The sequence below is a fragment of the Patagioenas fasciata genome, chromosome 1 (assembly GCF_037038585.1).
Source record: "Patagioenas fasciata isolate bPatFas1 chromosome 1, bPatFas1.hap1, whole genome shotgun sequence".
Lineage (NCBI taxonomy): Eukaryota > Metazoa > Chordata > Aves > Columbiformes > Columbidae > Patagioenas > Patagioenas fasciata.
This window is the reverse complement of record NC_092520.1, coordinates 62,978,455-62,990,969: the sequence shown is the minus strand read 5'-3', so window position 1 is coordinate 62,990,969 and position 12,515 is coordinate 62,978,455. Positions and strand designations below refer to the sequence as shown.

The 12,515-nt window shown below is 45.4% G+C and overlaps 1 protein-coding gene and 1 long non-coding RNA gene across 13 annotated transcripts in view; one reads left to right on the top strand and one right to left on the bottom strand.

Annotated features, from left to right (window-relative positions):
- Positions 1-549: 549 nt before the first annotated feature.
- On the bottom strand, positions 550-4,947 carry LOC136107069 (uncharacterized). Of its 7 annotated transcripts, XR_011738753.1 has the most exons (5): positions 4,667-4,943; positions 4,030-4,119; positions 2,904-3,377; positions 1,254-1,307; positions 555-1,088 (listed from the first exon to the last, which is right to left on the bottom strand). It is a non-coding gene; the product is annotated as an uncharacterized lncRNA (long non-coding RNA). The 7 variants fall into 7 exon arrangements; XR_011738752.1 differs by having other exon boundaries at positions 550-1,088; positions 1,254-3,377; positions 4,667-4,947; XR_011738751.1 differs by lacking the exon at positions 555-1,088 and having other exon boundaries at positions 1,184-1,307; positions 4,667-4,941.
- Positions 4,807-12,515, top strand: part of CARS2 (cysteinyl-tRNA synthetase 2, mitochondrial) — a 41,696-nt gene continuing 33,987 nt past the window's right edge. Inside the window, exons 1-4 of one of the 6 annotated variants that reach the window (XM_071807314.1) lie at positions 5,129-5,144; positions 5,269-5,319; positions 6,929-7,023; positions 9,157-9,508. Coding sequence is in view for 3 of the 6 variants with exons in the window: in XM_065829643.2 (XP_065685715.2) it covers positions 4,948-5,144; positions 5,269-5,319; positions 6,943-7,023 (329 nt within the window). In the remaining 3 variants the exon portion in view is untranslated. Of the gene's footprint in view, positions 5,145-5,268; positions 5,320-6,928; positions 7,024-9,156; positions 9,509-12,515 lie in introns of all 6 variants that reach the window. The other 5 variants (XM_065829643.2, XM_071807313.1, XM_071807315.1 and 2 more) reach the window with 5 other exon arrangements.

Genomic DNA, 12,515 nt, shown 5'->3' with positions numbered 1-12,515 from the left:
GAAAACAGGTGTTTCACTGGATACACTCTTCATCTCTTCCTCTGCCTGTGCTGAGACTGTTGTGCTCGCTGCCTCTTTTCTCACCTGTTTTCTGGCTGCTGCCATCTCTTTCTTGTGCCTGCTGTACCTATTGAGCTTGAACAGCTCTGGCATTAAAGGCAAGTGAAGAATTCTGACTGAAACTAGTAATTGTACATCGCAGCACAAGGCCAAGGCAGAAGCACATCTGAGTTTTTCCAGCTTGAAGTCAGCACAGATCATGGGGAGCTTATTCCATGGGCTCCACATTTCCACGATGAGTTCAAGAGAGATGTACCGCAACAGCTGGAAACCACTGACAAAGGCACTGATCTGACCACTGGCCGAATTCATACCTACCCTCAGGCTTGTTTCTGAAAACTGTGGACCCAAACATTTCTGATGAAAAACAGGCAGTGTTTGTTAGAGCACTTGGCAGGTGGGTTGTCTGAACAACAGCAGACAGTGTTAAAAACTCAGAGTCCAGCCTACTAGGTTTTTTGATAACAGCAGAAAATTTTATTTTGTTCTTTATGTACACCAATTAAATTTATTTTGTAGTTTTATTTCATTACCCCAGAATGACTCTTTTAGAATAGGTATCTCAAGATGATTTTTATAAAACATACTCTTTACTTTGTGAATATTTGGGGGACTAGCCACTCAATATTTACAATGTTTTCGAATCAAGCAGTTGTAATAAGTTGAGACAATTTTTATTCTTCTTTCAAAAATTAAACAAGATTCTTACACAAACTGATAAGCACCTAGGTTTTGTAAAAAAAAAAAGGGCTATAAAAAGTAAGTAAAAATGTGGCTGTTATTACAGACTACTACAGAATGCTAAGAGAAATTCAGCCCACCGCAGTGAATTTAGCTCCTCTTTGCTTTTGGTTTGTAGTTCATCTTTACAACCTTTTTACTCCTTATTATCTCTGAGTCAGCTTCCTTGCCAGGTTCCTGAATTAGAATCTGACAAGAAGGGTCACTGATACTGGAAGTGTGCTCTTGATGACACTACAAATGCAGCCTTTTTTCTCTGTCAACAATCCTAAGACCTTGTGGTTTAACTGTTCAGAAGAAAAATGCAGCACCTTTAGCAATGGGGGAAAACTGTAAAACCTTACCAAGCATGTATCTCCTAATAATAAATATAAAGCAACAATGAATGTTTAGCTTAATTTTTATTTACTTGTGATACAAAACATGCTCTGGGATTTGCCCATTAATCTTACCTCTTGGGGTCAAATGTTCTAGGTAGTCCTGGTCTGAATACCTGGGACTGGAAACTGGAAAATAAAAGAGAAGACAAGTGAGTCAGAACCCCGAGAGATCCTCTCTGCCCACCTCAGAAGTTCTGCAGAGCTGCTGGTGGAGAGAACACACAGCTGCGCTTCTACCAGAATTTTCCCTTTTGATCAAGCCCAGAAGGGAAACATTGTCTTCTTGCATATGCAGATAGAGCAACAGAAAATAAACAAACCCATTCTAAGGCATTCAGGAGTCACCTCTTTACCTTAGAGTATCAGTTGTTAAAAAAAAAATAAAAAAGTTTTAGGCTTAACTGCTTCTAAGAAGAATGTGAGATGCTGACCTAACAATATTAAATACATGGATGTCCTCTTGAAACACCAGTTTACCTAGAGCTCAGCCAGACACACCTCAGTGGGCTTTTGACCAAGACTGTACCACTGCAGACCGCATCTCCTACCAGCTGCTCAGCAGAAAATACACAAGTAACAGGAGCACAGCAGGCCCAGGCCTGGTATCGATCAGCTGTGCCCTGCCTCCAGCTGCTGGCAACTTCTAAAGGCATCATCTACTTCAGGTGGAAGCAAAGATAAATCTGCTGATGGAGGCAAAAAATTCCTTTGCTGCTTTTCTACCTCTCTGGTAGACAAGTATTGTCTCATTCCACATGTCCCAGGCAGGGAATAAAGGTATAAAGGGAAGCAGATATAGGCGGCATAAATAGAGGTGTGCTTACAGCCATATACTTGATTGTTTCTGAGAATGTTGGTGTTTTAAAAAATACATAATTTATGGTTCTAATCCATCAGGATTAGTATTGCTTTTCATTTGAAATTATATTCTTTTGGTACTTCAGTGCTTGCAGAATACTTTCCACCATTCCATTGAATATATTCTACTGCATTAAAACAAATCTCAAGTGTGAATGATGTTAACCATTTACTTCAGGCATTTAATAATAACTGTGGCCTTTTCTGCTCTCAGAAAAAAAAATGTTTTATAGCAGGGACATAGAGGTTTCTGGACCAAATGCTAAAAGCCAGTCTGGATAGCACAGATGCTAAGCCTCCTGAAACCACCAAGGAAAGAAAAAGCTCCTGCATTCTTCTGATCTGTTGACAGTTTCATCCATGATAGCTAAACCTGGAATTAAGGCTAAAAAAACATCCATTGTTACTTAGTATTGATTTGGACTCTGTCAAAGTGCTTGACACCATACAGAACAAAGAAGACAACAGAGTTAATGACAACTCTTAACAGGATGTGTGTTGAATGGCGAAGACATCAAAACTGGCTCACTATGGAAACTAAAATAATTGGCTTGTGAAGCTTCCTGAGAAACATACAAAGCAAACATTTACAAAGGTTATCGGATAGTATCTTCAGTTTCATCCTATTTAGTCTCAAATTAGCGAGCCCATAAAATAGGTTTCTTATTTGGTCAAAAAGTTAAGACAGTTAAATGAAAAATATTGTGGAAAGTGCATATTAAGAAAAAAAGGAAACACTTGTCACTGGTAGGGATTTGTATCTAATACCTTCTAAAATGAAGTAAGCTTTAGATGGACATCTATTATTATGTAAAAGTAATGGTTTTAAATGATCATATTACATATGAGAAAAATCTATCAAACCTGTCCCTGGCAGATAGAAGAGGAAACAATACAAAGACTTCTGTGAGGCACTTTGGCACAGCCAGACCCGTTCCCTGCAGCATCCAGTCACGAAAGGCTGCTGTCACTCAGTGGTGCCTTCCTCCCAGAGGCCTAGGTGCTTCTTTAGCAGGTCAGTAATGCAGTGGTTGAGGAGATCTGAAAAGGCTCCACTCTGAACATCCCGCTCAGAGGCTCCTATAGAGGAAGACAGTCGGGAGCAGGGCAGAGAGCATGTGCTGGAACTCATGGTTCACTGTCCTCATGCAAGAGCAAGAAGAGCAAGGGTGGTGGCAACTGGAGCTAATCAGCCTCAACTTCAACACATACCAAGAGGATGCTTCCTAAAAATGGCAGTGGACCCACGGTACTCCTTGTCAAGGGCTGGAGTTGATGTAGTTTCACAGAGGCTGGGGAAATTAATGGTAGAGTAATCCACTGAAGGAGGGCAAAAATCTGGAGGAAAAAAATCAAACAACAAATCAACCCCAACGCATTCAGCTGAGGAAGTCATCTGGTCAGAAGCTGGGAGAGTAGCTTATGCTTGTAGATTTCTCCCTTGTTTCCTTGGTACCTGCTCACACTTACTTTTGGAAACAAGATGCTAGTTAAAAAAGACTCTTGGTAAAGCTTATGTCTGTTCCAATATACTTTTATTCATAGAATCATTTAAGTTGGAAGAGACCATCAAGATCATTGAGTCCAACCATTAACCTAACTCTGGCACTAAACCGTGTCCCTAAGAACCTCATCTGTGCATCTTTTAAAACACCTCTGGGGATGGTGACTCAGACACTTCCCTGGGCATCCTGTTCCAATGCCTGACAACACTTTCCATGAATAAGTCTTTCCTAATATCTAATCTAAACCTCCCCTGGTGCAACTTGAGGCCATTTCCTCTCATCCTGTCACTTGTTACTTGGGAGAAGAGACCAGCCCCCTCCATGCTACAACCTCCTTTCAGGTGGTTGCAGAGAGCGATAAGGTCTCCCCTCAGCCTCCTTTTCTCCAGGCTAAACAGCCCCAGTTCCCTCAGCCGCTCCTCATCAGACTTGTGCTCCAGACCCCTCACCAGCTTCATTGCCCTTCTCTGAACTCACTCCAGCACCTCAGTGTCTTTCCCGTAGTGAAGTAGCTCATAGTTTCCAAATCGGGTCAAGGTACTGCAGCCAGTTAAGCCCTGCTTTCTCGGTATGCTCTGAAAGGGAAAAAAAAAGAAATCCACCATGAGATGAGAGAAACACCATAATGAAACACAGGTCCTTTGCTGGTCCTGACACTGGAAAGCACCAGACCTTGACAATCAGCTGGCTAATGCCCAGGGTGCCTCACTGAGCACCCAGAAGTTCCCGCTTGTTTTTTAAACAATCTAAGTTGGGCAGGGCTTTATACAGGTACATAGGATCAGGGGTGCAGAAGTGTTCTTTGAAACTTTGATGTATCCCGTCCAGCATGGCCATGTGTTTCTTTGGGAGGCAAACAGGCTGCCTGCTGTTCCCTGACCTGAAAGGCACCGTAAAATGCATCCAGCCCCGTTTGACCAAAATTGACTTGACACAGAGGAGACCCTTTTGTTAAATCATCCTATATTTATTACAAACACCCTCAGCGAAGACCTCGTTAAGAAGAAACTCCGTTAAACTGAAGCACAGGGCTGGGTACCCACACCGAGCTGAGCCGGCAGCCTGCGCCCTGAGCCCCGCACCCCCAGGGTCCTCAGCCTGGCCCCAGCCGGCCGGACTCACCGCAAGGACCTCCGATGAACCTTCTCGGGCCGGACTGGTGTAGAATCCCGCGGCCGCACAAGCCACCCTACTCCCGGCAAGAGGCGGCCCGGCCCTCTGCCCGCAGGCCCCTCCTCTTCCTGCCGCTCCGGCTGTAGCTACCCTGCTCGCCTGCTGCTTCCCGGCACAGGCGGCGCGGCTGTCGCGGTGACAGGGGCGGCGGGTTGTGCCCGCTCCCCTCGCCTCCTCCCCACCGAGAGGCGGAGCCGTCGTTCGCCCGCCCGCGGCCAGAGGCTGTGGCCATGCTGCGCGGAGCGGTGGCGGCGGCCCGGCTGCGCGGCCCCGGCGAGGGGCGGGCAGCGGCGCGGCAGTGTTGCGGCGCGGCGCGGCGGCGGGAGTGGGTGCCGCCGGCGGGGCGGGACAGCGGGATCGTGGCTTACAACAGCCGGAGCCGGAGCAAGGAGCCGCTCGTACTGGCCGGGGAAGGAGTGGCGACCTGGTAACGCCTTGCAGGGCTGCCGTGGTGGGGCAGGGGGGAAGCGTGGGGTTCGGGACTGGCCGCGAGGCCGCCTCCGCAGGCCGGGCTGGGGGTGACGGGTGCGGTTTGTGTCCCCTCTCCGCAGGTACAGCTGCGGGCCGACAGTGTACGACCACGCACATCTCGGGCACGCCTGGTGAGTGGCGGCTGTCCCTGGTCGCAGGGATGGGGGATGCGGTAGCGGGCAGCGTGTGGCTGGGTGACAGAGAGACCCCGCCCCTGGGTGACAGACAGACCTCATCCCAGGTGACAGACCCTGTCCCTGGGTGACAGGCCCCGTCCCAGATGATAGACCCTGTCCCTGGTGACTGACAGATGCTGTCCCTGGGTGACAGGCCCCGCTGGGAGCCGCTGCTGTGTCGGCACTTCAGCTCCTGTTCCATGCAAAAGGCAAAAATCCTGTTTGGGATCCCCCAAAAACACCCGGCCCTGGGAAGCACAGAAGGGGCTGTTGGTGCAGTTCGTCACAAGAGACAGTTGTGGGGTGAAAAGTGTTCAGAATGCACACTTTTTTTTTCTTTTTGCTGGACACGGTGAATTATTTCAAGTTTTATTGGCACAACGTGACCTCTTGTGCAGAGGAGCTGGGGTCTTGGAGCAGACCCTCTTGTTCATGTGACAGAGTTCTGCTTCAAATTAAGTTTGGACACTGTCAGCACCAAGGAAAAGCAGTTTAGGGCTGACTTGTAAAAAGATGCTTTTAAGCTTAACAGTTAAAATATCAGTTCGTGAGTGTCAGAAGGCTCAGGTAGCTTAAAGGCCTTTTGACATAGTAAAAGTTTCAGTGGCTTATTGTGTCTTTTTTTTAAAAAAAAACCCCAAACAAATAGAACAGCTCAGCATTTTCTTCACAGGTCATTAGGATAATTGCAATAATAAACCAGCTTCACCATAAGTAATCTTGAAAAAATACTTTAAATGCAGCAGAGAAAGTTGCTGCCAGTCGTTTAAAAAGGCACCTGGTGAGAAGACGTGCAGGGCGCCTGCAGGTCCCTGTGGAACTGGTGGGAGCTGCAGCAGCTCAGCTGCTCTTAAGCTCCCGTCTCTGAATTCTTGAGTGAACAAGATGCTTTGGGCTGTTTGGAAGAGTGGGGATTTCTCGGGTAATTGCTATCTGTGTGGAGATCAGATGCCGTTTGGTTTGGTTTTGGGTGGTTTTTTGTTTGTTTGTTTGTTGGTGTTTGTTTTTGCATTTTTTGTGTGGTTTTAGTTTGTTTTTTCTTTTTTAATATTGTTTGAATAATTCCCTTTTATGGTAGGGCATTTTGCAGCTTCTGATCTGGTCTCAACTTTGTTCAGAAACTTATGTTCAATTTTGCTTGGTGTTGAGCTGCTGTAGTGCTGCCTAACTGCCACTTCTTTCTTTAAAACTGAAGTTTTAAAATGCCAGTAATGTAAAAATACTTTTGGCAAGCTCTTTTTAAATGCTGCTGTACCATTGTGTCTATGTAGTGTTATTTTTTTTCCTTGTTGTTTTAGTCCAGTTTTACCAGGAAGCTAACCTAGCTTTTTACTGGTGATCTAAAAATCAAGAAAACGAATTGTTTAATTTGCTCTTAGTACCTTCAGGTGAACTTTAATATTTATATATAAAAAAAAGTCATAGCAATTTGTTTATTTAAATCTACAGTTATTGTGATACGGGTTATGTTAACAATTTTCCATGAAATAATTACAATTTAAAATCATAGCTTGAGAGCAGCTGTAAAAAAGATGCTAATACCTTTATTTTCTCTGTCACCGAGTCTACGTTCTCTAGTACAGCAGGGCCTGCGTTCCCTGACGTGCTGCCACAGGGGAGGGAATTGCAGAAATTTCTCCTGTCCCTAGGAGACAATTGGTCAGTGCTGTAAAACTTTTCTTTATTATGATTTTTTTTAATGTACTGATTTTGTGGGTTAGAGTTTGTATGGCTGAAGACGGTTCCTGAGACTGCTGAGCAAAAGGCAGTATTTAATACCACAAGGAGCAAATGAAAGTGGGGAAACAGAATCTGTAGTGCGTTTTCTTCTGTTTTCGGTATCTTTCCTTTCTGGATGTGTGCATGTTGCTCTTCTAACATCATGTTTCACTCATCAAACCTTGTCCTGAGGAAGGGCAGGTATGGGCAGTTTTTGCAGCACCTGGGCCTGCGGCGAAGAGTATCTTGTACCACCTTTGCGTGCTCTGTCTGGTTTCTCTTTGCTAGAGCAGATACTAAGGGGTATAGTGGGTCTAGATTAGGGCGTTTTTAAAGGTAGAGAATTTTGCCTTTTGATCTTCCATCTGTCTGTGGCTTTTGGATGTCTGTTTTTGTTGGTGGTTCTCCTGCCTTTGGGCTTTTTCAATTAAAAGGGAGTAGGAAAGTCTTACTTGCTCTGCCTGGTCTCTTATCCATCTCTTTATTCTACGTCCAAGCTAACAATTTTAAACTTACTTGATGTGAAGGTTTGCCATATGTCTGTGGCACCTGGGTCTGACCTCTTCACTTGCTGATTTAGGAAAGGATAGTTAGGGCTGAATATTGCCTTTGGAGTGGTGTATCATAGAATCATTTTGGTTGGAAGAGACCCTCAAGATCAGAGTCCAACCATTAACCTAACACTGTCACTAAACCATGTCCCTAAGAACCTCATCTGCACATATTTCAGACACCTCCAGGGATGGTGATTCTCAGTTCCCTGGGCAGACTGTTCCAATGCCTGACAACCCTTGCTGTAAAGAATTTTTTCCTAATATCCAATCTAAACCTCCCCTGGTGCAACTTGAAGCCATTTCCTCTCATAGCATCACTTGTTACTTGGGAGAAGAGACCAACCCCCTCCATGCTACAAGCTTCTTTCAGGTGGTTGCAGGGAGCGATAAGGTCTCCCCTCAACCTCCTTTTCTCCAGGCTAAACAGCCCCAGTTCCCTCAGCCGCTTCTCATCAGACTTGTACTCCAGACCCCTCACCAGCTTCATTGCCCTTCTCTGAGCTGGCTCCAGCACCTCAATGTCTTTCTTGTGAGGAGGAATCAAGCAGATATCATGCTTATCACATGGATAAGGAGCTGCTCTATCTGCTGCCTCTTTAGGGCCTTCACGTGTTGTTCCTATAGGGCAGCTGTCCAGCAGACGCCTGTGCTGAAGGACCTTCTTCTCTCTGTTCCGATCAGTTAAACCCTCCCATGTATGAGGATTTAGCTGTTCCTTCCCAGTGTCTGTGGTCTTGCACCTGTCAGAGTTGACATCCTCTTGCTCAGCAGATTTGTTAAGGATGGTGGAGCAATCTCAATTTTTCTTCTTTTTTTTTTTTTTAATTGTATATTTTTTCCCAGTAGCTAGGTCCAACTGTAGAGCTTCTGTAGGCACAGCTGAAGTGCGTGCTGCTGATAGGGATCTATGGTCCAGGAAGTGCCCTAGGAAAGAGCATGAAGTCACATGGGGTGATGGCTGTTGTTACAGTGCCACTCTTGTAAAATACCGTTGTTTTGTCAGTCTTGCAACATACTATCGTTAGAATACATTTTTTCCCTTCCTTTTCTATTTGACTTGTGACAAGTACAGGAAACGCAGCAGGTAATAATGCAGAAGCAAATAATAGAAATGAGCTTGAGCTCCTTGAGAAGAATTTGAAAATAACAGCATTGTTATTTTTCTCCCTTTCTCCTTCTCCTTCATCAGGATTTTTTAATTCTCTAAGTAAACCAACTTCTCTACTGTGTTGTGCTTCCAGACTTCGAAACAGGTGCTCTGTATGCCTTGAAATGATACCCAAAACTTATTCTACATAAAGAAAAAACGTCAGACCGGCAGATGATGCCACTTTTCACTCAGTTCCGAAACTGGCCTTGATCGCGGTGGTGTGAGCTGCAGCCTGGTTGGCATCCATGTTCCTGGCAGAATGCTTGGAAATAAGAGTAAACTCAAGCATGAGAGGAGATTTTATTTAGTCCCTTGTGCTTGCTCTGCCACTCCCCTGATTTTGACTGTCTTTTTTTTTTTTCTTTTCAGTCCTGAAGTGGTGAGGACCCTGCTTTTGGAGGGGTCAGGAGATCTGCTCTGGCTCTTGCAATGTGTCTTCCATCAATTCAGTTGGAAAATCAGAGGAGAGGGAACACTGTAAAATTTGTGTCTGCTCTGGGAACTAGTACTGCAGGGCTGCTGAATCTAATATCGAGCTTTTGATGCTGGCATTGTTCCCCAGAACAGGGTCCAAAGACCAATTTAATATTGTTATGGAATCGTGTTGCCACATTAGATGAACGTTACTCCCAGTGAGCTGGTATTCATTAAAAACTATCTCCCTGACGGCATGTGCCTCTTTCAGAAAGCGTTTTTCAGCATGGGCATAGTGCAAACAACAGTAAGTATTTTTCTTCATCAAGATATTACACATCCATAAATCTGAACCTTAATACCACTTGGTCCCTGCTGCTAAGGGGAAGGATACAAATCCATTTCCAGTATTTTCTTACACGTCTTTGTTCTGACAGCCAAGGGAGTTGCAGTTTGTGCTGCAAGTGAAATGGGAACCTGTAGGTCTACAAGTCTCTTTTCAGGCTCCTTTTTCTCCAAAGCCAGTGCAGGCTGAGGATTCTCATCGCCTTCCAGGGCAGACCCAGAGCATCCAGTCACCTTTTGTATCTCGCCTGATAATTGGGTTTTACTTGGTCAAACTGTGTTTTGAGAATTACAAGTGGAGAGACTGTGAGCAGCAGAAAAGGCTGCCACAACCCTGTACAACTTGTAGGTACATAATTATTCTTGAGTGTAAATAAAATAACCACCAGAGCCTCCCTTCTTTGCTATCAGAAAAGGTCTGTGGTGGTGTATGAATGAAATAGTTTCTTGGTGGCTGGTAGCTGTAGTTGTTACTCAACCCCAGGCAAAGTTCATTTGAACCCTGTTATATTTCTTCCCATTCTTCTGCCCTGTGGCTTTTGAAAACCACGTTGTCCTCATGGGGGACTTCAACTTGTCTGATGTCAACCGGGAATATCAGACAGCTGGCACGAACAGGTCCAGAAGATTCCTAAAGCATCTGGTTGATAACTTCTTGGTACAGATAAAAAGAGAACCGACCAGGAAAGGTACCTTCCTAGATTTGATTCTCACTAACAGAAAGGGTCTCGTGGGAGAAGTGGCGACTGGTGATTCCCTTGGCCACAGAGACCACAAAGAAATCGGGTTTAAAATCTTTGCTAATGAGAGGAAAACTGCCAGCAAGACCTTTACACTAGATATCAGGAGAGCAGACTTCAGGCTGCTCAGCAAAACACTTAGTAAGCTTCCCTGTGAAGAAGCTTTTGAAGGCAGTGTTGGTCGTTTTAAAAGCACAGGACCAGGCAATTCCAAAATGCAGAAAATCTAGCAGACGAGGCAAAAAGACAGCTTGGTTGAGCAGGGATCTTCTTTTTGAAACACAGCAAGAAAAGAAATTACATGGTCAGTGGAAGCAAGGGCAGGCAACAGGGGAGGACTACAGAGATGCTGCTCTCCATTTCAGGGAGGATATTCACGCTACCAAAGCTCAATTAGAACTGAAGCTGGCCAGTACTGTGAAGGACAATAAAAACGGCTTTTTAAAATATATTAATGGCAAAAGGAAAACTAGAAATAACATTTGCCCTATACTTGATGAGCACGGTCACCTTATTAACAGGGTCATAGACAAAGCTGAGACGTTTAACGCTTTCTTCGCCTCGGTCTTCAGCACCTATGATGGACTTGGGGACACCCATAACCCTGAGCTGGAAAACCATACCTGTGAGAATGATAAACTCCCAATCAATCCAGAATTTGTACAGGATCTGCTACTCCAGCTAGATCCCTGCAAGTCAATGTGGCCTGATGGGATTCATCCAAGGGTGCTTGAAAAGCTGGCTGACATCATAGCAAGACCTCTCTCTGTGATTTTTCAACACTCTTGGGAATCTTGAGAGATCCTGGATGACTGGAAGCTGGCAAATGTTGTCCCAGTCTACAAGAAGGGCAATGGGGATGACCCTGGCAAATACAGGCCTTCTGTTCCTGACGAAATCATGGAGAAGATTGTTATGGGAGTTATTGAAAAACATCTGAATGATAATGCAGTCATTGGTCCCAACCAGAATGGGTTCATGAGGGGAAAGTCTTGCTTGACAAACTTTATTTCGTTCTATGACAAGGTTACCCACCTAGTTGACCAAAGGAAGCCTGTTGATGTGATCTTTTTGGATTTCATAAAGCCTTTGATACTGTCTCCCACAGTATTCTCCTGGACAAGATGTCCAGCATCCAGCTGGGTAAACACACAATGCAGTGGGTGAGCAATTGGCTGACAGGTCAGGCTCAAAGGGTTCTAGTAAATGGGATTATGTTGGGCTGGTGACCAGTCGCTAGCGGGTTCCACAGGGATCCATCTTAGGGCCAGTACTCTTCAATGTCTTTATAAATGACTCAGACTCAGGACTTGAGGGATTGCTTAGTTAAGTTTGCCAATGACACAAAACCGAGGGGAGGTGTCGACACTCTGGAGGGCAGAGAGGCCCTGCAGAGGGATCTGGACAAATTGGAGAACTGGGCAATCACCAACAGGATGAAGTTCAACAAGAGCAAGTGCTGGATTTTGCACTTGGGACATGGTAACCCTGGCTGTACGTGCAGACTGGGGGATGAAATGCTGGAAAGCAGCTCTGCAGGAAGGGATTTGGGGGTTCTGGTTGACAGCATGTTGAATGTGAGCCAGCAGTGTGCCCTGGCAACCAAGAGGGCCACCCATGTCCTGGGGTGCATCAAGCACAGCATTGCCAGCCAGGCCAGGGAGGTGATTGTCCCGCTCTGCTCTGCACTGGTGCGGCCTCTCCTGGAGCACTGTGTGCAGTTCTGGGCAACACAGGGTAAAAAGGAGATAAAGCTACTAGAGAGTGTCCAGAAGAGGGACACGAAGTTGGTGAAGGGTTCGGAGAGGAACCCATATGAGGAGCAGCTAAAGTCGCTTGATTTGTTCAGCCTGGAGAAGAGGAGACTGAGGGGAGACCTCATGGCGGCTACAGCTTCCTCACAAGGGGAAGAGAAGAGGCAGACACCAAACTCTTCTCTCTGGTGACCAATGACAGAACCCAAGGGAATGGCAAGAAGATGTGCCAGGGGAGGTTTAGGTTGGACATTAGGAAAAGGTTCATCACCCAGAGGGTGGTGGGGCACTGGATTCATGCATAGCTTCTGACATGCTTTGGTGCTTGAATAAAGAGATGCAAAAAGAAAACACTCAGAAAATTTGAATGTAATGTGTCACTAATGCCAGAAGAGGGTAGGCCAGTTCAAGGGAAGTTTGCTTGACTTTTGTGCAGGTGAAAACCAGTTTTGGAAAAGTACTTTATGCACTTAAG